Here is a 27364-nt window from a genome sequence, read left to right as displayed (position 1 = left end):
GGGATCATTCAATAATTTTTTTAATTATTAAATTATAATTTTACCAAAATTTTTGTTAATATTTTTTTTGTATTTTATTATTAATTTTTTGATATCAATGTATATTATTTAAATATTTAAAAAAAATTACCATTGTTAATATGTATAATATTTAATATATATTGATATTAAAAAATAATTTTATTAAGATTTTTTTAATATTAAAATAATATATATTGATATCAAAAAATTAATAGTAAAATATAAAAAAATTGTTAACAAAAATTTTGGTAAAATCATAATTTAATAATAAAAAAATTATTGAAGGGTATCTTAGAAAAAAATAATTTAGTTATTAAATTTTTCTAAAAATATTTTGGTAAAAATATAATTTAATCAATAAAAAAATAATTTATTAAAAGGTATTTTGGTAAGTAAAATTTAATAAAAAAATAAAATTTTTATTAAAGAATATTTTTGTAAAAATAATTTATTTTTTCTTAGAAAATAGATAAAATTAACATTAGTTAATACAAAAAATTTAAAATAAATTAAAAAAAAAGTTTTTAAAAGTTATAAGGAAAGAAAATATATATTTTATAAATATAAAGAAGAGGAGTATTATTTTAGTATTTTACAGAAAAAGAGGAGTGAAAATTTTTTTTTTTAATTCTGATAATTTGCCTTACACCTCTGTTTTTTGTATGCACATGCCAATAGTCTTTAATCTGAAACCAGTATAGGAGACGTTTTGCCCCTATCATCAAATAGTTGTTTAACACGTTAACAATTTATGTTACATGCAAGATAAAATCCATTGAGACTTCACGAAGAAATTAACACAGGGACTAAAATGTCTTAACGAAATAATATATTAGGGGCTACAATGTCATTTTCATTTCTTTAAAATGCTGTACTATATATCATTTAAGTAAATGATTAAGGATACGGATAGATTTTTTACTCCTATATATTTGCGTAAATAAATGGAAAAAGTTTGAGAACCAAAGGTTAGAGAATCAAATTCTTTGTACTAGAATTAATTTTAATAGTTATATTTAATATTGAAATATCATTTGGTTGTATATTTGTATTAAAAGTAGATATTAATAGCATATAATATATCATTCTGTTAGCAATCAATACATATTCCATAAATAATGTCATTTCACTAAATATAAAATTTGTATATCTAAAGATCACATCACATACAACTTTGTAATAAAAAATTTGTCTTGCAACATTCTTGAAGGCCATACGTCATTTTTATAGAAAAATTGCTCATTCATCTCTATTTTATAAGTGTTTAATTTTTATTAACGATGTAATAATTCTTTTCTATAAGCACTATCCTTAATTTTTTTTCATATTTGTAATTATTCAATATTATGTTAATTATAACATGGTAAGTTATTATTTAAAAACTTGTTCAATAATTTTTATATATTTTATTTTATAACAGTCAGTATATAAAAATATGAGTTGCATAAAATTTATAAAAATATTTTTAACTTAACATTTATAATTTAACACACATAACATTCATAATTTCATACATATAATTTTTATAATTAATAATTTTTTACGTTAATATTATCCAATTTTAAGATATGTATTTTTTGAATTACTTCACATCTGCACTAATAGATAACTATTTTAAATTAGTCTAATACTTTTTAGTTGATATTAGTATGTATGTTTACTTATTGACTTTAATCTGATCAATCAATAATTATATTTATATGAGTTGTATATAGGATAGAAGTTATTAAAGTATCTCTAATTTAACGTCCATAATTTATAAGTATAACATTTTTTATTTCAAACATATAATATGTATAATCTACAAATTGAAATTGGTTTGTTATTATTTGTTATTTTATTTTGTAAGTCATAAACCAATTTTTTTTATGTTTTTAATTTTCGACAAATTGAGACTAATCGAATTTGATGTTTTTGAATTTTTTATAAAGTATATTGTAGTAATTTAGAAATTTTTTTATAATTAATGTATTACAAGAGATATGGAGAATAGCAGCATTTTTTTTTTTTTGCTATTATATCTATAACGAGACAAATTTTTGGAATTTTATTCCTGTAAAAATTGAATTGATTTTCAATATAATTTAAAAAATATTCTCGTCCTCTTATAAATGAAAATATTATTAAGTATATATCTTTATTTATTATTTATTATTTTTAACAACCTAGCATTGCTGGTAAATAAATTATCCTGTTACAAGATGTACGATAACGGCCATTATACAATGCACCAATCAATAGTAGGTAACATGCAACATAGTTTAATCATGATAAAATAGTTATTGGATGGAAAAAAAAAAAAAAAAGCGGGAAAATCTCATAGACCCTTTAAGATTGCAAAAGTATTTTTATGGATTCGGTAAAATTTGTCAAATGTTTATGATTTTTAAAAGATTAGAAAAATATTTTGTATTTAATATTTCATTTATTAGAGCTGCTAATTTTATATCTTTATCAGGTGAATATCTAAGCTATATATTATCAAAAACATAATACATATTGTTAACAAAACTATCTATAGAGTATTAATTAAAAATATATCGAAGATACTAAAAAGAAAGTATTCAACATAAAAGCAATATAACTTGATATGATAGCATTTTAAAATTTTATTATTCCTTAGATAATTTTATTAGCAACATAGTTATTTTTTATGGGTGAGTTACTTTATATATTAGTACTTGATTATATATTTATTATCAAGTTTTTTTTTTTTCCTTTGAATAATATAGTATATCCTTGGGACGGAGTTCAATTTATTGTTTTACACTTTGTCTTTTATTAATTATCAGTGACACTGAACTTCCAACAAGAAATAGTCTAGTATCCATTTTATTGTTTCTCATTTGGCACCGAAAGCGACAGACATGTGCAAGTGTTGCAAGGGTCTCTAACCTATTAATTTACTTTCTAATTAATAATTCTAGTTGTTAATTATTATATTAGTTACTTAATTGGTTTCACTCTGTATTAAATTATTAATAGGAAAAGTATAGGGTACCAACATATTATCTGCCAACTTCTACCAACTCTTATTTATATTTGTGTTTCATAGAAGTGTATTCGTAGATGTGTCTAATAATTAATATATTTTAAATACATATATAAAGAGACACATCCAGAAAATATATCTATAAAGACATTTCTATTAAACACAGTTATAAAAAAGATATTTTTATTAGACACATCCACGAACACACTTCCATAAAACACAATTATAAATAAGAGTTGGCAGAAGTTGACAGATATGCTGTTGGTAACGTAGCGGAACCGTTATTAATAATACTTCCATGCACACAACCACGTTGTACGTTTTTCTTCTTGATGGTCCTCTTTGTATTTGTTTTAAATTGAGTATATATTTATTTTGTTCTTAAAAAATTTTAGATTAGACATTTTAGTTTTCAACTAAAATTAATTATTTGATTGGTCCTTAACAATTAATTTCGTCAGCCATTTAGGTTCTTTATTCCGTTAGTCACTTTGGTTCCTGACAATTCTAACAGGGGATAAAATGATCTCTGATCTCCTCTGTTCAGAAACGATATTGTTCTTTCTCAATTTCCATCATATCTCGCATAACACTAACAGTTTAATACTGTAACTTCAAACTACACAATGCACACTCTATAAATTTAATATTCACAAGAAAAAAAAATCCTCAACTTGTTTTCAACCAATTCATACTCAGGAAACCAATGTCTATGTCTCTCAACTAGTTGTTGTCTTCGATGGATCCCATGAATCTAGACAGCAAGTCTGATTTGTTAAGACTCGTTGTCGTCGTTGTCATCTCCCTCCTTCTCTGCCCTAACATCTCCACGACCACATTGTTCACCACTCCGATCGCTTCTTTCAGCTTCTTCTCCGAATCAATGTTCAGTAATCGCTCTAGTTTCTATATGAACGACAACGACGATATTGCTCGTTGTAATAGCTTGGATGCGAGGTCAAAGCTATCTACTAACTTGGACTCCAGAAAAGAAAGAATGAAGCAGTCGGTGTCTATTTCAAATGAGAATTTGCATATGATGTCGAAGGAGAATCTTCTCATGATGTTCTAATGTCCAACAATCTATATTGCTTGCCGAAAAATGGAAAAAAGCGTGCCCTTGGAATAATATTGTGGAACTTGGTCTTGAGGATGTCGTAGACGTTGTCGGGGTTGGAGGTGATGTTATCAAAGACGTGGAAGTGGATGCTTTTGGTGGGTGAAGTATAGAGGAGGTGGATGTAGCAGTCACAAAGATTTAGGAAGTGTGTGGTTCATGACATGTTGAGGTAAGTGCGACACGTGTGACAATTACACCATAGCTTAATTTTGGAGTTAAAGAGAAGGAAGGAAAAAATGGAAAAGAAGATTGTGAATGTGAAAAAGGAGAGTATGAACGTTAGGGTTATGCGAGATATGATAAAAATTGGAAAAGAATAGTGTCGTTTTCGAATAAAGGGGTCAGAGATTATTTTGTCATTTGTTAGAATTGTCAGGGATTATTTTGTCCCATGTTAGAGTTTTCAAGAATCATTTTATTTTTTGTTAGAGTTAATGGAATCAAAAACCTAAATGACTGACAGAATTAATTATTAGAAACCAATCAAATAATTAATTTTAATTGGAGACTAAAATTCTTTTGATACTCTTTTAAATTTTATAATTTGGGTTACAAAGAAAAAGTCGAATACCCACCACCCTAGCAGCTCTCTCTAGAATTGATACCAAGTACCAACCAAGCGGTTCTTAATACCTTCGTTAAATTAGCATCAATAACAAAAGGAAACTAATATTTTATAGGTAAGATTTTTTTAAACTTTAAAATGTGTTAGCCATCCAATTATATATATGGATCGGATGATTGTGAATATTTTTAATAAGCTTATTTAAAAGAAGAAAAGTTACTTTAATATAATTTGAGTAGATTTCTTAGCAGCTGAATTTATTGTATGTTTATTTAATTTTTTTCTTTTATTTTATCATCTCATTTACTTTTTATCTTACTTGAATGAAGGGTGATTTTTTTTTTCTATTTTTTCACCTTTTACTTTTAAACTCAAAAAATTTTAGGGGATCAATAATTTTTGTATTTTGTAGCCAGCACTTAATTATTAAAAGAAAAGTGAGTAATTTCTCATTATTAGATGTAATCTCACACTATTAAAAACATTATTAATGACTAATTGATAGTTACAAAATACAAAAGTTGTTAATCCCCTAACACTCCTCTTTAAACTCATTAATCGGAGTAATAACCTCTCTTTTATGCTCACCGCACTATATAAAAATGCATGAAAAAGAGGATTAAGTTTTCATCAAATTCTATTGTGTAAGTTTAAGAGGAGAAGATGAAAAAATTAGAGAAAAAAAAATCAAACTTCATTCATGGTAAAACAAGATGAGAAGCAAATGAGATAATAGAATGAGAAAAAAGAAAATTAAATTAAAAAAGATAGACATGTGAAAATGCTTAATTACAGAAATTATTAGTTGTTTACAGAAATTACATATAGAAAAAAGAATGAGTAAAATGAATGAATAACTAACTTAACTACTTACCTAATTTCTAACTAATTTCGTCAGCTAGTATTCCTAATTTCTGTTAATATAAACATACAATAAATTCAGCTCCAAAAGATGTTTAGACAGAGAGAGTTTTGAATTATGACTTAAACAAAATATTTCTTCAAATACTGCATACAAAAGATAAAAGAAAAGCTGTGTGATGACTCATGCAAGATGATTAATATTAATACATACATGGCCTAAAGCAGAAGAAATTAAACTCTGAAAAGAATAATGAAAATTTCAAATGTAGCATCCTTTTGTGCCACAACCATCGAACTATATCTAAAATATAAGATGTTCATTCCATAAGAGATTGTTATTCTGTATACCAAACCAATGCCAGAAAATTCCAGGTAACCCACAATTAACGGTGCATTGGTGCTCCAACTGTGTGGTGTTGAAAATTTAGTCTCTAATTTACTATTTAGTAATTCACTACCTTAAATGAAAAAGTTATGCACGTCGCATTCGTATGGCCATATGAGTGACAATTTTTTCTTCAATGTTGGACGAGGGCGGCGGGAACGTATTAATAAAAGTAAAGAAATAAATTTATATTTTTAATTATTTATTAATAGGTAGAATTTATTTTCAAAAACAAAAACACAGAAATATAAACAACGAATATTTAAAACGTATTTAGAGGCAGAAACATGGACATGAAATACATTATCTTTAGGATATTATTTTATATTTTTGTATCCATTTTTTTCTAAAGGACAGTAATAAATACGGAATTTAAGAAGATGGACACGAATTTTTTTATCAATTTTTTTTATTTATAGATATTTTTTATTATTTTATTATTATCTCTTTTTATTTTAGCTTTTTCTCTACATCATAGTTTTTCTTTTTCTACATTCTTTTTTTGTCATATACGACTCTTTTTTTTGTAGAATTTTTTATTTGACTGGATAATTAATTTATTTTTTTTATCGTTCATTCTCTTCTTTATGCCATGTTGTATTAATAGAGACTTAATTCACTCTTCTACTTTATGTTACTTTATTTATTCTTAATTTTGTTACTTTAATACTATTTTTATCTTATTGGTTTATAAACTAATTCTTCTTGTAATTTTCTATACTCCTACATATTCTTATTTTTTATTAAATTAATTTGTACTTAATATAAAAAATTTAGAATCACATGATTATTTTAGTTATTTCGCATAATATTTTAATTTTGTCTTTATCTATCTAAACATAATACAAACATTATATTTAAACATAATACACAGAAATAATTTTTAATATCTCTATTTTATTATTTTTATTTTAATATCATGTCTTGTCATGTCTCAAAAACAAACGTAATTGTTTATATGCATAGTTAAAGGTAATTAGTTGTGAGTTATTTAAGAAAAAATTAGTAGTAGCTGACAATGACACGCGGCATTCGGGTAGCAGAGGCATGTGAGAAACACATGGGCTCAAGCATATACATATATATATATATATGGTTGAACAACCGTTTTAGATATATAAAATGATCAATTAATGAAGCCATGTCACCCCTACATCTAGCCATGTGAATCTCGTACATCTTGCCATTGCTCTCTCTATGTATCTGTTCTCTGTACTATGAATGTCAAGCAAAATTTATAACCATAGATACACTTTTTTATTATTTAATGCAAGTATATCTGATTTTGGATCTTCATGCTTGAAAAAACAGCAATATATTCATTAGGGGAAATGGGGAAAAAATTCTGTCAGGTGGAAATCATACATACTAGCTTGATTATGTACATAAATTCTCTATACATTGTTATCATTGATCACATATATGTTTGAGAAACAAATAATGTAGGAATTAAGAAGCAATATTAATTCATGTAATAATGAATTGATATATATATATATATATGCTCCAATGGCACACCGAACACCTATATTGGTTGAGCATAAATTATTCTACATTTATCTTAAAAACGCAATGGCAATATATTATAAAAATGGATTTTAATTTTTAGATTGAAATTAATCCAATAGTCGTTAATTCATGATAATTACTTTTTAACCTCGCACTTGCATCATTATTATTTAGAAAGCTAGCTGCTACGACCCTTATACATTGGTCACAAGTTATAATTCAGTCATAAATATTATAAATTAGTTATTAATAACTGACATTTAAACGAATACCAAAATATCAGGTATGTTATTATTCTCGCTTAAAATATTATTTGGAGATACAACGATTTTAAATATAAAGAAAATAATAATTATAAAGCATATTATTCATTTAATGATTTAAGTGTCGTAGTGTCTTTTGTAGTACTCTAATATTATAATTCATCCCAACAAAGAGCTTGAAGACATTCACCACCGAACGAGTTATACACCGACCAACCACCACAGAGACACTAGCAAACAAATTAAGTAAAAATCCAGGTACAGTTGATTTCGCGTGAAGTTGATAACTGAAAATCATAAAATAATTTAACTGATTTAACTAAATTTTCATCTAAAAACTTTTAACTATTAACTTCACATGCGAAGTCAAGTACACATGAGTTTTTACCGACAAATTACATGTTATAATATTGGAAATAAGTGGAGTTATCAATAAAAAGAATGATACAGCTCGCATTATCAATCCAACTTTGCATTGGATTTATTTCATGCGGATCGATCAATGTCAATAACGTAATACAAATTCAAATATAACAAGAATTTATATCAGAAGAAAGATATTGGTTTTGCATGTTTGTTAAATTGTATCGATCTATCGCCGAACAGAATTTTGTCGTCTTATGATTTGGTTACAGGTGATGATTAATAGAGAAAATTGTAATCCGCGCACGTTCAACAATATAGTTATTGTGTATCAGAGAAAGCACAACAACATCATTATTATCTTAAATATAATTAGAGTTGTTTTATTTGAAATGGAATTATTAGGAGTTGGACTACTCTTAAGGGGAACAATTTGGTTTTTGGTCAGAATCAATGAACAGAAGTCCATCGACCAAATAAATAATAATGCAATTTAACTTGATTGTATAATTATTGGAGACAAAATTGTTTATTCAATGGATTAAATTTGCTAATGAATCCTAAATTCTGTATTGATAGAAAGGGACAAGGTAGCCGGATTGAAGAAATGAAGAGAAAAAGAAAATAATATATGGATGATCTCATTGTAATGAGAGAAGCATGTGTATGTAGTATGTAGTGTGTGTTACATGGAATCATGTACTGTTGGGTCATCAGCAGCCAATTTTTCCCATGTGGTTCATGTAATAATCAAGAATGATATTAATCAGCATAATATTATAAATGAATGTACATACTATAGTATGGGCTTTGAAGGTGATAAAGGGTGACAAATTTGGAGGGCTTCATATATATATATATATATATGCATGGTTATGGCCTGTATGTATGGGTTCAATTTTCATGTGCTTAAATGTTGATATGTTGCTGCGTGCTGATCAACACTCAGCTTTGCCACGCCATAATGACTATACACATTAAAAAATTATTTATATTAAAAAAATATAAACACAAATTTAAACGAATTTTGGAAATATATTAAAAATAGAGTGAGTATTTAGTTAAATAAATAGATTACAAAAATGAATCATTTAACGGGCTCAATTTAATTAAGCATGATTTAAAAAAGTTAGGCACTGAAATAAATGAATTATTTATTCTGTTTAAATTTGTTCTCGTCCTTTTTCCTTCTCTTAATGTGTTAAGAGTTTTTTTAACTATCAAATACAAATATCTCATGTTCTAATAAAAATCTCTTAAGTTTCCATCTAATAACCTATTATCAAGGGCAAAAAATTGACCCAAAGTTCATAGTATAGTCCAAAATTGATTTTTTTTTTTAAATTTCATAATTAAAAATTACCTAGTAAAATAAAAATAAAGATAAAAATATATTAAAAAAGTCTATTTCTATAAAAGATTAATAAAACATTTTTTTCTAATAATATCTTTTTTTACTCTTTTAAATATATTTAATTCTAAAATATTATTAAAATAATTTTTTTAAATAATAAAAATAAAATAATGTATATATAAATAATAATTATTAATTAAAATAAAATATCAATACAATATACATTATTTATTTATTTATTATTGGTATAAGATATGCAAATCAAATCCACGAATATATATGCGATATTCATAACCCAACCCAATTAAAGTGTGGATTATCATGTGAAATGGATCATATTTGCAAATATGGACAAATATAATCGGATCCATACGCCTAATTATGGAAATGGATTCTCTACATTTTTTTTAACAATCGAGAAAATAAAGTGTGATCTCTCACCTTTAGTTAATGTTGTTAGAACCGAACCGGTGATCGAATCGGTCAGGCTATTGGGTTACTGGGTCACTGATTCAACCGGTGGGTCACTGGTTGAACTGGTTAACCGGTCCCACATAAGTAAAATGTATAAAATAGCTAAAAACTAAAAATTAACAGTTAAAAAACATATCTCCAATAACATTTTTAATAAACATTAAGTCTCAAATCCTAAAAATAAGTAGTAATACGAAAATAAACATAAAATTTAGTACTATTAGTCTATTACATGAACAACTCAATTTAACACAATGAAAATAACAATTCATGGATTATATCCAAGGAGTAACTTCAAAGTCTGGATATCTTTCTTCATTTGACAAATCTGGAGCTACATCTTGATTGGTTTCATTCTGATTTGCATTTTCCACAGGAGTATTATTAGCTTCACCATCAACTCGATCATCTTCCAAATTCAATTCATCTAGCATTTCAATAATGTTTCACAAATCATAATCAATAATAAGGCAAAACATTTGGTTAAAGCATTACAAAATCATCCCTAACAACAACATACCCAAATCATCTAAAGCTGATTGAAGATACATATTTGCAAGATCATTCTGCAAAGTATCAACTTCTTCAGGAGTTAAAAATGGTGGTGAATCTTCCATTATCCATTCCGAATGATCCTCAAATGCGTCAAGACAAATTGGATCGTAACTTTGCTTTCTCATTCGGTTCCTATGTTATCAATTAACTTGATTATTCTTATTATGACTAAAAATTTTAAATAATGCCTTCAAGAAAGAATAATAAAAAGTACCTTTGTTGTAGCCTTAAATTGTAATGAACATAAACAAGATCATTAAGCTTTTGATGCTCTAACCGATTCCTTTTCTTTGAGTGAATGTGTTCGAAAATACTCCAGTTACGCTTACAACCTAAAGAACTACAAGTTTGACTCAAAACACGAATAGCTAACTTTTGCAGGTTTGGTGCTCCACATCCATAAGATTCCCACCATTGATCTTAACATAAAAAGAAAATAATCACAATCATAAAAATAAAATCTTAAACATATCACAATCATAAAAAATTAATTTTAATACAAAATTTACCAGGCATCACTGTGCTTTGCTCACGTATTGCAGACATTCTCCCAAAGTCTCCTTCAGCATTTTTAAAGATTATCTTCTCACTTGTTAATTTAGTATTCAAATTAGCATTACCGTAAGCATATCTCTCAATCACATCTAGTAGGCCAGAAATTGTTTCTTTGTGCTTGTCAAATTCTGCAGAATAAAATCGAAAAGCTGGATTTAACTAATAACCAGCAGCATGAAGGTTTCTTTTAAGTTGTGAATCCCAACGTGAATCTAAAATCTTCAAATAAGGTTCAACAACCCTTTTTCTTTTTTGAAACCTCTTCACCATGTCTTCCCTAGCCTTATTCATAGCTTGATAAAGGAAACCCATTGCAGCTCTATCTTCACTATCCACAATACGCAATACATGAACAAGTGGCTCAGTAAGCTTAACAATATCAGTGCATTGATTCCAAAATTTAGAATCTAAGACTTGATCCACAAACTTTTTTGCTTTGGCTTCTTTAGAGTAAGCTGAACTTGTCCATTCTCTAGATGTCACCATAGCTCTCAATGCATCCTTTTGAGCCAAAATACTTTGCAAAGCAATGAAATTAGTGGCGAATCGAGTTGGAGCTGGACGAAGTATTTCTCGGTTGCCTGTGAACTGCCTCATCAAGTACAAAGGATGACAGTGATTATAGATATACTTCGTAATCATTGAAGCTTGTGACACAGTTTCAGTCACTTCCACTAACTTCCCAATATCCTGCAACATCAGATTAATACAATGTGCCGCACAAGGAGACCAATACAATCTAGGAAACTCTGATTCCAACAACCTTCCAGCAGCAACGTAATTTGCAGCATTATCCGTCACTACATGTACAACATTCTCAGGACCAACAAATAACACAACATCCCTAAGCAACTTAAACAAAGCCTCACCAGTTTTCGAGATATGAGAAGCATCAACTGACTTTAGGAAAACAGTTCCTTTAGGGCAATAAACCAAGAAATTAATTAAAGTACGCCTACAACGATCAGTCCATCCATCAGCCATGATAGTACATCCAGTTTGTTTCCAAATCACACAATAACCTTCAATCATCTTCTTTACATCTTCAACCAATTTACTCAACAAATATCCACGAACTCTTTGGTAATTTGGCCCTTTATACCCTACACCCATATTTGCAATAACATCGATCATTGGCTGATAATAAGCTGAATTAACCGCATTGAATGGCACAGAGGCATCCATCATCCATCTTGCAATAGCAATATCATACTTCTCCACAATTTTTTTTCTTTGGAGAACACTTTTAATACTTGGTTGAGCTCTAGGTGTTGCTGCCGGTGGAAAAAAGGATTGTAATCCCTTGAGTTGTTTTCCAACTCCCTTTCTAGAGCTAGGTGTTGGAATTCTTGATGCTTGTTGTTGTCGCATCTCATTACGTTCAATCTCATCAAATTCCCTTTCAACGTCATCACAAGCACCATAACTTTCTGCATATTCTTCTTGAATTTTCCTTTTCTTGGTTCGAAGATCTTCAATGTTTTAATTGAATTGGTGTCTCACCACAGCTGGCACCTTTCGACATGCCTCAATATCTCCGCCTTTTCCAGCCAAATGATGTTTAACCCGGTTAATTCCTCCACCCCTAATAAGCTTCTCGCAATAAATACATACTAGAGCAGTTTTTTCTTTATCCAAAACTTGTTTACAATGGCCCCATGCAGGATCAGTTTTTCCTCTGTTACTATTTTTTTGGGTTCCGATTGTTGGATCAGGAGTTGATCCTTGTTCCTGAGAAGTTGGTGTTGGTGTTTCTGATGGTGCATTTGATGAAGCCATCCTAAATTCCTAATCAACCAGGGTCCAGGACTAAAAAACTAATCTCCAAGAATAATACACAACAACAATCTACTAACTACTAAGAATAACATCCAACAGCAACCAACAATGGATAATCAACAAACTGAAGTACTGAACAGAAACAAAAAATAAATCAAGAAACATGAGATATCAAACAGAAAAACATGTGAAACTGTGAAAGTGTTCATGTTCTCATCTACCAGCATACCAAAATCAAACAGAAATCAAACATATGTGAAACCACCAATTAAAAAATTAACTTCAAACATATGTAAACTATCAAACACTTTCTCATCTGCCCGCATACCAAAACAGAAATCAAACTATCAAACATATTAAAAAACTATAAAAAAACAGAAATCAAATTACCAAAACAGAAATCAAACTATCAAAAAATTAACTTCAAAATCAAACATATGTAAACTATCAAACATGCTCTCCATAATCATTAATCAATCTACAATAATCAATTAACTTCAAAAAATTAAAAAATAAAAAATACTTACCTGCACGGCTGCACGGATGGACCCTGGACCTGGAGGGATGGAGCGACGAGCGTCGAGCAGAGAAAAGGGAGACCTGGAGATGGAGCGACGAGCGTCGAGCAGAGAAGAGGAAGACCTGGAGGAAGACCTGGTGAGTGGCGCACTGCTCTGGATGCGGTGGTGAGGTGAGTGCTGCGTGGTTGAAGCCGAATGGGGCGACGAGGTGGCTGAAAGCCTGAAGCTGAAACAGAGTAGGCGAGTAGCAGGGGAGGGAGTCATGGTGCCATGGTGATGGTGATGGTGGGAAACAGGGGAAGGGGATCTGGGGATGGAGGCTAGGGTTAACAGCGATGAAATGAAACGCAGGCGCAGCAGCAGAGCTGCTTTTGTTTCTTTTTTTTTAAAAGAAACGACGTCGTTTTCCATCGGAAAAAAAAAATTAAATTTCGAACCGGTCCGGGTTAAACAAAACCTGCCGGTTCACCGGTTTTGATCAAACTCGACCGGTTCACTACGGGTCTCGCTGGTTCAATTCCTTGTCCAGTTAGATGTCTCACCCGGACCGGTTATGGCACCGGTTTGCCGGTTTTTCGGCCGGTCGGTCCGGTTTTGCCAACTATGTCTTTAGTTTTATAAGTGGGACCAAGAATAAATATGAGAGAGAGAATAATAGAGGGTTAAAGATCACACTTTACACTCTCAATTTTCCCTATTTTTTTAACATGCAAGCTCGTTTCCTTTTTTTTTTATTATAATGAAAGCTAGTTTCCTTTGTTGTACATCAACATTGCATGAAGATTAATATTATTTTTTTTGGGACATGGAGATTAAATTTCTTTAAACAAAAAATATCTTTTGTTTTTTGACAAGAGAAAGGCCTCCATGATTGATAAATAAGGCCTTTTTTCCTTGTGGAAGTCGCAAGGGGTCCAATATAAATGGGCCTTTGGGCCTATAAATGAGGACCCTCCCTAGTCCCTACAAAACTCTAGAACATGGGAGGAGATGAGAGATGATGAATTGAGTGAGAGCAATGTATATATAGTTGATGGTAACATGCGGTGATGAGTTTAGCCATTAAATTTGGACCGTAATCTTATTGAATGTTGAGGGAGGAACCATTAATTATATTACAAGAGGAACCTCCCTCCATCGGAGCCATATTCAACCTACCATGACCCTCACTTCTTCTTCTTCTACCTCCAATTTCACCTTCGACTTCAACCCTCGTCTTTCTTCTAAACCTTTTCGGCCTCGGGAGTTTCGCGTTTTCAGGCGCCCAAGGCTGAAGGATAAGCATAAGCACAAGCGCATGGCCATGCCCACACTAGTCGCCTGCTCTATGCCACCACAATCTTCACCCTCCCCCTTCGAGAATCTCTTCCAGAGCTTAATCACGCACTACCCTTCCGTCAACTCCCTTGATTTCATCACTCCCGCCCTCGGTTTTGCCTCCGGCGCCGCACTCTACATCTCCCGCATTAATTCCCCCAAGAAACCGCCGCCCGCTCCCCATATTGGCGACTGGATCCTCTTCTCCAGCCCCACACCTTTCAACCGCTTCGTTCTTCTGCGCTGCCCTACGGTGTCCTTTGAGGCCGACGCCAGCCAGAAGCTCGTCACGGAGGAGAGGCATTACGTCACCATCAACAGCGGCAGGATCGAGGTCAGGGATTCGGAGTGTGACGAGAAGGCGGAGTGCTTGAGCTTCCAGAGAGTGTGCGTGAGTACAGAGGATGGAGGTGTTGTTTCGTTGGATTGGCCTTCCAATTTGGAGCTGGAAGAGGAGCGTGGTTTGGATTCTACTCTGCTGCTTGTTCCTGGAACTACAGAAGGAAGCAATGAGAGGAACATAAGGAGGTTTGTGGTTGAATCTCTCAAGAGAGGCTTCTTTCCTGTTGTCATGAATCCCAGAGGATGCGCCCGTTCTCCCCTCACCACTCCCCGGTATCGTTACTTATGCTATGTATTTATTGCATTTGCATCAATCAATAATCCACTCATGTACAAGTGGTTAGGGATTCAGAATCAACCAAAGGGTTATGATATGTACTATTCTTTCCCTGTGTAATATATTGGAATGGCCGAATGGGAGTACCTTATTTTAATGGTTAAGATAGGTGAACATGGTAGGGACTTCTTAACTACTTTATGTTATGTAGGTTATTTACGGCTGCTGATAGTGATGATATCTGCATAGCTATAAACTATATCAACAAGGCGAGGCCTTGGACAACCTTGATGGGTGTTGGCTGGGGATATGGTGCAAACATGCTGACAAAATACCTGGCAGAGGTTGGGGAGAGAACACCGCTCACAGCAGTCACGTGTATAGACAATCCTTTTGATTTGGATGAAGCTACAAGAACATCACCTTACCATAATATTTCCGATCAGAAACTCACCAGTGGACTCATAGATATTCTACAAACCAATCAGGTAAACTAGTTACTTTCATTCTTTACTTAACCTGCATTGAGATAACCCATGCAATCTGATTTCACATATGCATTTGTATTCTATTATATGTCACATATCTCTTAACAACATTTATTGTGATTTCTCTGGAAATCATTCTATACAAACATATCAATCTGTAGGCACTGTTTCAAGGCAAAACAAAAGATTTTGATGTGGAAAAGGCTCTGTTGGCAAAATCTGTACGTGACTTTGATGAAGCAATATCTATGGTATCTTATGGGTTTGGAGCAATACAAGACTTTTATTCAAAATGCAGCTCACGGAATGTGATTAGGGATATCAAAATTCCTGTTCTCTTCATACAGGTAAACATGCATTACTTTTTAGTTTTTATGCCAACATCTCCATTATGTTCTATATGCATTACTTTCATGTGATTTGTTATTTGCCAAGTGCTAACTTCCCTATGCATGCATGCAAATCCACAAGACTTACCATTATGTAATTTTATCAGAGTGATAATGCGATGATTCCAGCTTTCTCAGTTCCACGCAATCTGATTGCAGAAAATCCATACACAAGCCTGCTCCTATGTTCTTGTTCACCATCTAGTGTTATTGATACTGACACTGCTATGTCATGGTGCCAGCTTCTAACAATTGAGGTAAACCTCTCTTGCTATCTAATTATGCATGATCATGTTGTCTTATTTATTTATTTATTTAAATATATTTATTATTCCTCAAGTTTGGAATTCTTCTAGCCGTGTCTTTTCTATTCTATTGTTTTGAGTGTTATTTTATGTGTGTTATATTTGTAGTGGCTCACAGCTGTGGAGCTTGGACTCTTAAAGGGACGTCATCCTCTTCTGACAGATATAGATGTTACCGTAAATCCTTCTAAGGGACTGGCTGTTGTAGAGGAAATAAGACCAGATAAGAATGATAAAGCAAGGAAATTGTTGGATCTTACTCGATCGGATGCATTTAATGGATATTTGGTTGATCCTACTCAAGATTTTCTCGAAGAAAGTAATACTGATGCCAACCTCAATGTCAGGCCCAAACAGGATTTACAAAGTAATCTTTACCATGAAGATATGAGATTGCAAGTAAAAAATGGTGCTTTACAGGAGACAAGCTCCACTGATGCCAAACTAATTGAAGAAGGGAATGTCGGCTCTATAGATGGTGAAAATGGTCAAGTTCTACAGACAGCACAAGTGGTAATAAATATGCTTGACGTTACCATGCCTGGTACTCTAACAGAAGAGCAGAAGAAAAAGGTAAAGTTTAATGTGTTATCTGCGAGGTGCCATTTCTTTGTTTGTCGGGTTTATTTATGTTCTATCACACCATTGTTTCTTCACCTTCCCCCGTATTGGTAAATGTATACACGAATATCCCTCCTGCGGTTGAAGCTTTTCCTTTAATCATATCAAAGATTCATATCATTCTGAATTGAATTGTAATTCTTCATGTTTATTTTTTTATAACAGTTTCTGATCATTTGGCTATTTATTTTATATAAATTTTCAAAATTGGCTATTATTCATTCTTTGCTCTTATGGACTTGGTTAATTGGATGTTAAAGTTTCAATCAATTACCAAAAACTTTTGGACTATTGGTCTACGAGAATATGATTATGTTATTTTGTCCCCCTCCCTCCCCCCCTTTTTTTTATGTTTATGTGGCTTCATGATGTTTCATGTTGTTTAGAGGATAAAAATCTCACTTTTATACTAATGTATGCTTTGCTAAAAATAGTGTCTAACTTATGGCCTTTAAAAACAGGCGTGGCATTGCTTGGTTTTCTACATCGATTTGTATACAATGTTATATTTACTTGTATGCTTGCGTAAATTTTAGCTTGGCTTTAAAGTTTTGTATTGTGGTGACGTTTGTTACTAATTTGAAGGTATTAACTGCTGTGGGTCAAGGAGAGACACTCATGAAAGCTTTGCAAGATGCTGTGCCAGAAGATGTTCGTGGGAAGTTAACAGATTCTGTGACTGCAATTATGCATGCACGTGGGTCTGAATTGAAGTTTGATAAGATTCTTCATATTCCTCAGTCCCGCGAAGCATTATCAGGTAAAAAGAACCAAGAAAAATCCAGAGTATCATCAGGTACTGAAGGTGTGTTAGCTGATCAGTCCTCATCGAATCAGATGAAAAAGACTAGTGGTTCTGTTGGTGGCTCTGACAATGTATCAGACGGCACGGGCAAGCCTGCTGGAAAAACAGAAACAGAAGTTCTTCCCTTGGAGAAATCATCAAATTCAGGAAATTTAACCCAATCTCAAGAATCCGGCAATGAAGTTGGTTCTTCTAGGGCGGAAACTAGTGAGTCTAGAGACAATAATGGCACCAAAGAGGAGTTAAAAGAAAAAAACACTGATATTGATCATGGTGAGAAGGGATCTGAAACAGGTGCAAAACCATACACTCCGAGCCAACCTGCTGAGGTAGTTCGCATTGAAGCAGAAGCTGGTGCTGAACAGAAAAACCCAAACAGTGAAATGGCTAGAACAGTCATGAAGGAAGAGAGTAATGTTCAGAAGGTTGAGCAAAAAAGTCAGGATCTCTCAAATGATCAAAGTAAAATGACATTAACAGATGCAAAAGATATGTCTTCGCCTGCTAGGCCCTCTGAGCACCAAACAACAGAAGGGGAAGGTGATCAAAGTAAAATGACGTTAACAGATGCAAAAGATCTGACTTCGCCTCTTATGCCCTCTGAGCACCAAACAACAGAAGGGGAGGGTAATGATAGTGAGAAGAAAGACAACAAAAATACACAGCATATTTCACATCAAACTAACTCAACTAGATCTGATTCTAGTTCTGCTGTCTTTAGTGTTTCTCAAGCACTGGATGCCTTGACTGGGATGGATGATTCCACCCAAGTGGCTATCAATAGTGTGTTTGGTGTAATAGAAAACATGCTATCTCAGCTTGAGCAGAGCTCAAACAACAAAGGTGAAGACAAGAATGGAAAAGACTTCGAACGGGAGTTAGGAGAAAAGAAGCATTCTGATGATCAAAGCATGGATTCCAAGACATCTGGTGGTTCTTCTGGCAAAAATCACAACAATGCCGTGTGCTTGGAGAGTGATTCTTGTGATAAAGGGGAACAACTAACTAATACCCTCCACACAACTAACAGGAGCGGAGTCTTCAATTCTGAAAATTGTGACTCCGAAAACCATATAGTTCATAAAGGAACTAATATGAATAGTCAATTGATTGACCAAAGATTTCTCTCTCATAAATGGGATGGACAACAACCAGTAAATAGAATGCCACTCTTATATGGGGACTCTCCCTATAATGAATACCTCCGTAAATGTCTTGTTTCAAAGATTCCTTCCAAATCACTTGATTTAGACACCACAACTGCATTGTTTCTTGACTACTTCCCAGCAGAAGGTCAATGGAAGCTCTTTGATCAACCACAAAACATAGAAAATGCTGCTAATTACCCTGCAACTAGCGAGGAGGCTGTATTAAAGATGAAGGCCCACTCATCTGCAAAATCTTCTGATGCACAGGAATATATTGAACCATCATACGTAATATTAGATACTGACAAAAAACAAGAACCTATCGAAGAGTTCGTGTCATCAGACACTATAAATGAGGTGATTGATACAAGTGAGCAGTCAGAGGAATTGATCCAATTTGTGAAAAAGAGAGTATTAGATGCTTTGAAGATAGAAGTTGGTCGCAAACTGAATGCATCAGAAATGAATGAAATGAAATTGACACTTGAAGTAGATCTCGAACATGTGGCGAATGAGATATCACTTGCTGTTGCCCATAGTAAGGTGCAATTATGCACAGAAGGTCAATTTCATATTGTACAGGGTGATGCAGAGAAAATTGGAACTCTTGATGGGGAGCATATCATTGGTGTAATTTCATCCTCTGTTCAGGAAACGGGTTACCTGAGACTAGTGATGCCTGTTGGTGTTATTGTAGGGTCCATCTTAGCTGCCTTGAGAGAATATTTTAATGTAACTACGCTTCAAGATAATGTACAGAGAGTATCTCATAGTGATGAAAATGAGGAAAAACCTGGCAAAAAGAATTATGGCAACGTCACTGTTGCTGAGATAGATCAAGTGCCCCTAGAGAAGAGTAGTTTGGAGAATCCCACCAAGAGAGAGGAGGCAGAAAGTATATCAGAAAATTCGAACAAAAATACTGTCATGGTTGGCGCTGTTACAGCTGCTCTAGGTGCTTCTGCTCTACTTATGCAACAAGAGGTATTAGTTCCATCAATTCATAATGGTTTCTGCCTTCTTTGTTACACTGTAAACATCTATACATGTAGATATGGGTTATTTTTTTGTCTTAGTATTTGATCTATTTAACTATATTTTGGATATAGGTAATTAGGAATGACATTGAAGCATTTCAGTATGTGCTCAACTGCTCACAATTCCTTTTAGGAAACCTGATGTTAAGAATACCTTAATGTATCTATTCCTTTTATATTGTACATGATCTTTTTTCTCCCCCCCCCCCCCCCCCTTTTTTTGGCATACACTCTCATGGTCATTAATTGGCCTCTGCATGCTGACTCATTTATTATTTAGTGTTTCCCTTTGTACTTCTGTTTCGCGTAAGCATTTACTTTTTCCTAAAGTTTCTATTGATGTCAAACCATATTGAGCTGTGTATATCCCAAAATTCAGTGTGGTGAAAGCTGTGAAGCAGACTGATTACCAGTTTGCTAAGTTAAAATAAAACTGCTGGTTTGTTGAGAAAGAGTTGTCTGAGTTTGATATTTCTGTTCCAGGATCCACAACAAGGCAGCGGAACTGCTGAAAGATCATCATTGCCTTTGAAAATCAAGGATCAACATCAAAAGGGACCAAAACAGTTTGTAGAAGAGGTCTCTGAGAAGAACCAGAATAACCTAGTTACAAGCCTTGCAGAGAAAGCAATGTCAGTTGCTGCTCCAGTTGTACCTACTAAAGAAGGTGGTGAGGTGGATCAAGAGAGGTCAGAAGATGCATAATATACCAAGACACATTGACTTCCTCTTCTTTTACATTTTCTTTCTAATAATGATTTCTCACAACTTGCCGTTCTTGAACAGGCTGGTTGCAATGCTTGCTGATTTAGGACAGAAAGGTGGCCTGTTGAGGCTAGTTGGAAAGATTGCTTTACTATGGGGTGGTATACGTGGAGCAATGAGTTTGACGGACAGGCTTATCTCTTTCTTGCGTATAGCTGAACGCCCCTTATATCAGAGGTAAATTGAACTGGTCAACATTCATTACTACAATGTTTTCATGCAGTGCTGCTAGTGCTTGTCTGTTCATTTTGGGATAATGGGATAGATGATGGAAACTGTGATGATTCAGCCACAATTATACCGTTTGTTAACTTTAGTTGAGAGCCACATGTTAACTTTTGATAAGCAATTTTTTGTTAAACCTATGTCTTTTCACTAGTTAGGAAGAGATCTTCAAGAAATCTGAAGATAATAATTTTGCTGCCTGTCATCCTAACTTAAAATTCTACCACTAGATTTATTAAAAAAAAGACTTGAATTAGCTATAAGGCAATGCAAAGATTGTTGTCTATTTTTAGTGTATACACACTGAAGAATTTCATGGTGGTTTGACCGAAGTGTAGGCCTCAGAAATAGTCTTAACTAGATTTAAATTCGCACATACAAGGATATAAATGAGAATATTCTTTGGTATTAGAAAATAAAGTAATTTAAAATGTTTAATAAAATATTTTCTAATAGAATTATTTAATCTAATTTTAAAATGTATAGTAAATACTGTATTATATACAAATATATATATATATATATATATATATATATATATTTTGTATAAATCTACATATAACCTGTTTGACTTTTTTTTTTCTTCTCTAAGTATTGATTTAAAAATGATTCACAAATATATGGATTTACTTCTTGCATTCTAACATTTTTAGTATAGGAGTTAAAATATGTATAATTCTCAAATAATGACATATTTTTATTTCAGTTCTATTCATTTATGAATATACACAATTTTTAGTTTTTACATAGTGTTTTCAGTCTTTATGTCATTAATATAATTGGTTGTCAAATTTTATTATCATTATTAAAAGCTTCTAAATGAATATGATATTTTCTGTGTTTTTAAAAATTAAATTTAGTATTAGTGTGATAATTTTATATAGAACTTAAAATCTTTAATGACATTAGCTTACTTTAATAATATTTTGATCTCTTCTTTATATAATTTTCATAATTTTATAAAATAAAGTTTACTCAACAAATAGGACATGCAATATTAGAATTTAAACCATTGATATGAACTAACATTTTCTATAATATAATTTCTTTTATATAATTGAAGAATTCAACGTGAGAAATTATGAAATTGATGATAGGTTAGTTACATAATACTTAGGTGTCATTAGCCTACTTTAATACTACTTTGATCTCTTTTTTTTGTATAATTTTATAAGAGTTTAATTTTGATGCACTGACAATGTAAAGCGTTTTACAAAGTCGTGCAATCACATCCATTCTTTTGGATGACTATTCACGCAGTCAATGTGAAAGGTAGTTATTTTTACTAATGTGGCCTCGCGTAATTGGATACACGTGTAAAACTATTTTACATTGGCCATGCCTCAAAATTAAATTCATTTTATAAAATAATGTTTACTCAACAATAGGACATGCAATATTAGAATTTAGACTCTTGATATAAACTAACATCTTCTAGATAATTGAAGAGTTTAATATGAAAAATTATGAAATTGATGGTAAGTTGGTTACATAGATGCTATTACTATGATATTCTAAATGTGATTATATAGATATATTTTTATCTCTATGTTAACTAAGTTTAGTGTTAACATAACAAATTCATAGAAAATTAAAAATTAGGTGTCATTAGCTTGTTAAACACTATTTTGGTCTCTCTTTTTATATACTATAATAGAGAATAGATGATTATGTGATTTATACACCATTGTAAAACTGCTTTCCTGGTCATGATTGTGATCTAAGGTGCAACTTCCTTCATAGATTTATAATTAAGATATAGGCTCCAATTGGTATGTACTACTCAAAATAACTTGGTATAACCATATAGTTAGTTTTATCTCTTTATATATGTTTATTTTCTAAACAAAAACTTGGTATGTGCCTGCTTGTGTTACATGTACATGTGGAAGTGGCTTGGTGGGTAACAAATTAATGTTATATGCACCAATATGAACTTATGGTGCCTTCGGTAATATTGGTCCAATTTGGTAGATAATCCTGAGTGGTCTGTTAGTTTATCTTAACCCTTTCAGTAGAGAGATGCGATATTGGTCCGTGTAATGTATCCCTCTTTTACTATGCACCCATAATGCTTGAGTGATGATTGTGAATTTATTCATACCCTTACGTGATTCTCAAAATCACTATCTTTCCTTTAGGATTTTCGGATTTGTTGGGATGATCCTTGTTCTATGGTCTCCTGTTGCTATTCCATTGCTTCCGACATTGGTTCGGAGCTGGACAACACAGACCCCTTCCAGATTTGCCGAGTTCACTTGCATCGTTGGCCTGTACACTTCAACAGTGATACTTATCATGTTATGGGGAAAAAGAATCCGTGGGTACGAAAATGCATTTGAGCAGTATGGTTTGGACTTGAAATCGTCACACCAGGTACACGTTTGAGATGAAAATCAGTAAAAAAGTCTTAGAATAAATATCTGAAGATAGTATTGGAGTGTGTTGTCTAATGTCAATATCATGTTTCAATCTTCTTCTTTGCCCCTGGAATATGTATAATAAAAATTGAAATTACAGTAACGAGAATGAATGTATTAAAATTTTTGGTGGTTATTGCAGATATTTGAATTGTTGAAGGGCTTCCTTGGTGGCATCATCCTCGTTTTTTCAATCCATGCTTTGAATGCATTTCTTGGTTGTGCAACTTTTTCATGGCCTTGTAGTCCATCATCTTTAGATGCTGTGACATGTTTTAAAGTGTACGGGAAAATGCTTTTGGTGGTTGTTCAAGGAACTGTAATGGCCAGTGGCATTGCCCTGGTGGAAGAATTGCTTTTTAGGTCATGGTTGCCGCAAGAAATTGCAGTTGATCTGGGGTATTTTCATGGAGTCATCATTTCAGGGCTAGTATTTTCTTTATTGCAGAGGTTTGTTTTCTTTCTGGAGTTTGTTTTGGATATTATTCATGGTTATGATTTGAATTTCACAGGACATATATTTGGTTTCTTTTTTCCCCATCTGTTAACAACACCGAGAAGTCTATGGTTTTTATGGCCGATTTTAGTTGTAGTTAGTGGTTTGTGTAGGACACAGTATTTACCAAACTAAACTGTGATGACATATATTTTTATTATTACCTCCATATTCTCATTTGCCAATTCAAAATCTTGTCATTTCTTTTTCTTTGGTTTCCAGGTCTCTGATAGCAGTACCAGGACTTTGGCTTTTATCTTTGTCTCTGTCAGGTGCCCGACAGAGAAATGGAGGTAGCCTCTCAATTCCGATAGGGATACGCACTGGGATAATCACATCCACTTTTTTCTTGCAAAAGGGTGGCCTTTTAACATATAGTAACCCGGGAAACTTTCCTCTTTGGGTAACCGGCACTCATCCATTTCAACCCTTCAGTGGTTTAGTTGGGTTGGTGTTTTCTTTTTCATTGGCAATACTTCTCTACCCCACACTCACACAAAAGAAGGAAGCCCAGGAATAAAAATATTCATCATTGAAAGACATTGGAAGCAGTTTTCGAACTTTTTTAACTTCTGTCATGCACAGATGAGATTTTCTTGAGCACAGAATGGAAGACATTAATCAAGGGGAATGCGAAGAAAGATGGAATTTTGGAAAAGAATATGAAGGCTTGAGTTCTTCATACGCATCAAGCTAAATTCTCATATGGAACTTATTGCGGTCACTAGAACACGGTGAGTTTTGGATTTTGGGTACGATGTACAGTGTCAATTTTGTAAGTAGAAAAAGTATAGGTTTTATACGAAGTTTTTTGTTTGTGCATAATCTAAGTGTACAGCTTACCCCCCCGGGGGTTTGGCCCTGTAAAATTTTCCACTTGTATCATTATTTATCAGAATGTCATATGAAGCAGAGAATAGAAATTAGGATGTAGAACCCTACATGTTGGGGTTTACATTTTTGTTTTGCTTGCCTTGAGCAAAGATAATGGTCGTGACTCCAATATTGCCAAAGCAATAATAAAGAAGATTCCATTTAGAATTGGAATTGCTCATGTATGTGGCATTTAACTGGGAGTGTCATGTAATGCTGATGAACACTAGAAATTGGAGTGTGAGAAAATTTCAAGGTCAGTACTTTCATTAAAATCTAACTAGTATTTAACTGTCAAGAAAAAAGTATATAATTTTATATTATTAGATATAATTTTATAACATTAAAAATATTAATGATGACTAATTAATGACTATAAATTACAAAATATATTAGTTTCCTAGCACTACTGGGCATCATTTCTAGTCTTCAATCATTATGCCAACGGAGAGGGTTGACATTAAGGTATAATTAACTTTTTATTTGGACTTTAGGTTTGAGACTCATTTTGAGGAATACATTGAGGATTCAAGTATTGGTTAAAAGGAAGAGTAAGGCACTGTCCCAATTGTTAAGAGACTTCTTCAAGTGTGTCTCTTGCTATATGAGTGTCTAAATTAAGAATAAACATCCAAATTGGTACTAAAAGGATTTTAAATTGGACATTTTGATTGTCAATAAATATTGATTTACTATAAGTCTTTGAGAACTATTTCTACCAGCAATATTGGTCCCTTTGCAGTTTCAAAGAGGGACTTATTTATAGTGATATTTTTTGAGATTTAATTATCTTATTTGTTAGAAATTTATTATATAACAAAGGACCAATTTGTTCTATAAAAATAATTATCGAATACTTCTAGCCAATAAAAATTTGTTGAGAATGACAGCATCCAATCTAAAACTTTTTAAAGACCAATTTTAGTATTCCCCCAAAATTAATTACGAATCATACTACACTCGTGTTTGGTTGTAACCTGTAACATACATAGGAGAACAGTAACACTATTAGCAAAAGTGGATTCCAAGACTGAGCATCAGATCCAACATTTATGTGCCATCCCGAACAAGTAAAACAAAACTCTTGTAAACTGGAGTAGCATATTAGGATCTTCCCTTTTGCATTACGAAGCATCTAAAAGCCAGCCAATATTGCTTTAAATGTAAATCGCTTTCTAAATACCAGTCAAAATAAGCTGAATTTCATAACTTTAAGACGGAATTGCACATAGTAAATCATCATAATCATTGTAGAAAAATACGTCAGCACGTGAAAGCTGGAATTGGATTATTTTGTTATTTTCCAATCCAGCTATGCCTCAACAACTGACGGTCCATATTAGAGCCAATTCTCAACGGTGGTTAGTTCTCCTACACATCGGGGGAAAAAAAAGTTTGATGACGATGACGGCAAACATTAATTTTGTCTCGGATCCCGCTAGGGAGACAATGAATTATTTGTATAATGTGTACAATGGACTATTGAGTTATAAAATGAACATTCCTCATACTATCTAGAATAACCATCCGAGTACTAGGGATAATAAACATCTTCCTAAAAGCCTAAACTGATTTTAGGGTTCACCAAAGATCAAACTCTTGACCTTTCGGATCTAGTGCTCTAATACCATGTCATAATACCACTCATCCCAAAAATTTCAGCTGATGGGAAAAGATAACACTAATAGTTATATCTCTAATACTCCATAAACCTCCATTGTACATATTGTACAAATATTCCATTGGCTCTTCGTACTTTTTCTTTTGTCTCCATCCAAACATGGTTTTACAAATTACAATTCTAACCATATAAATAACCATATAGATAATTATTGTGCTTTACATTTCGGTATTATGTTTTTTGTTTTCTCTCACCTTCCTTGCTTCAAATTGGAAAAGAACATGCAATATGACTGTAAAGCATATGAATTAAAAATAAGCCGTGGTAATAATTTAGTTTAAGCATTTAACTAAGAACGTGCAATATGGATGTAAATATTTCTAGAACCATATTAATGAGATAACATCATGTCAATAAAGAAGAGAAACAGTGTAAAACTTTATAGAAACATAATTATAGAGCAAACTGCAACAGTGAAAGGAAGAGGTTGGGGTTGGCATATCCCATTTTGTCAAATAGTGTATATTGTCTCTTTAGTTTTGCTCGTTCATTTTCAACCGCATACATATTCTCATTTCACAATCAACAAAATAAGGTGGAAACTCGGGAAACTCACCTGTAATTATTTTTATGTGAAATTGATATTTGAGAATCGTTAGATGATTCGATAAGTTTGATTAAATCATCATCTAAAAGTTCTCAATTATTAACTTTAAATGAAGACCACTGGAAGTGAGTCTTCACCACAAAACAAAATCAGTGAAAACAAAGAAGGATGGCTACAAATCAGTGAAAACAAAGAAGGATGGCTACAATATTACGCATGTTGCACAAGATTATTATATATATGGACAAAAATGCATGGAAAATGCCAAATGAAAAATGATTAAGGCACCTGGTGGCTGCTGAAACCGC

The 27364-nt window shown here is 32.4% G+C and overlaps 2 protein-coding genes across 2 annotated transcripts; one reads left to right on the top strand and one right to left on the bottom strand.

Moving 5' to 3' along the window:
* Positions 1-10185: 10185 nt before the first annotated feature.
* LOC130983873 (uncharacterized) lies at positions 10186-13584 on the bottom strand. The gene is made up of 9 exons (XM_057907560.1): positions 13327-13584; positions 13088-13143; positions 12925-12931; positions 12524-12808; positions 11329-12478; positions 10975-11148; positions 10680-10884; positions 10431-10597; positions 10186-10337 (listed from the first exon to the last, which is right to left on the bottom strand). Exons 1-9 carry the CDS (start codon positions 13582-13584, stop codon positions 10186-10188), a joined length of 2454 nt encoding a protein of 817 aa, XP_057763543.1.
* An 812-nt stretch (positions 13585-14396) lies between these two features.
* LOC130966886 (uncharacterized) lies at positions 14397-25087 on the top strand. Its single transcript, XM_057891713.1, has 11 exons — positions 14397-15252; positions 15468-15744; positions 15906-16091; positions 16241-16390; positions 16547-17011; positions 17645-19996; positions 20533-20738; positions 20836-20991; positions 23181-23415; positions 23602-23909; positions 24178-25087. The coding sequence occupies exons 1-11, from the start codon at positions 14480-14482 to the stop codon at positions 24473-24475; spliced, it is 5406 nt and encodes a 1801-aa protein (XP_057747696.1). The 5' UTR covers positions 14397-14479; the 3' UTR covers positions 24476-25087.
* Positions 25088-27364: the final 2277 nt, after the last annotated feature.

This window comes from Arachis stenosperma, chromosome 1 (genome assembly GCF_014773155.1).
Source record: "Arachis stenosperma cultivar V10309 chromosome 1, arast.V10309.gnm1.PFL2, whole genome shotgun sequence".
In the NCBI taxonomy this organism is placed as follows: Eukaryota; Viridiplantae; Streptophyta; class Magnoliopsida; order Fabales; family Fabaceae; genus Arachis; species Arachis stenosperma.
This window is presented reverse-complemented; position numbering and strand designations above follow the sequence as displayed.

What these genes read in the sequence shown, in the direction of transcription:
- LOC130983873 (XM_057907560.1), bottom strand. Translation starts at nt 13,584, where the DNA reads ATGACTCCCTCCCCTGCTACTCGCCTACTCTGTTTCAGCTTCAGGCTT. An exon ending in GTCGAAAGGTGCCAGCTGTG is followed by an intron (nt 12,479 to 12,523) that starts GTGAGACACCAA and finishes CTTCGAACCAAG; the next exon opens with AAAAGGAAAATTCAAGAAGA. An exon ending in ATCAGCTTTAGATGATTTGG is followed by an intron (nt 10,338 to 10,430) that starts GTATGTTGTTGT and finishes TTGAAATGCTAG; the next exon opens with ATGAATTGAATTTGGAAGAT.
- LOC130966886 (XM_057891713.1), top strand. Translation starts at nt 14,480, where the DNA reads ATGACCCTCACTTCTTCTTCTTCTACCTCCAATTTCACCTTCGACTTC. An exon ending in ATATTCTACAAACCAATCAG is followed by an intron (nt 15,745 to 15,905) that starts GTAAACTAGTTA and finishes ATCAATCTGTAG; the next exon opens with GCACTGTTTCAAGGCAAAAC. An exon ending in CTCTACTTATGCAACAAGAG is followed by an intron (nt 19,997 to 20,532) that starts GTATTAGTTCCA and finishes TTTCTGTTCCAG; the next exon opens with GATCCACAACAAGGCAGCGG.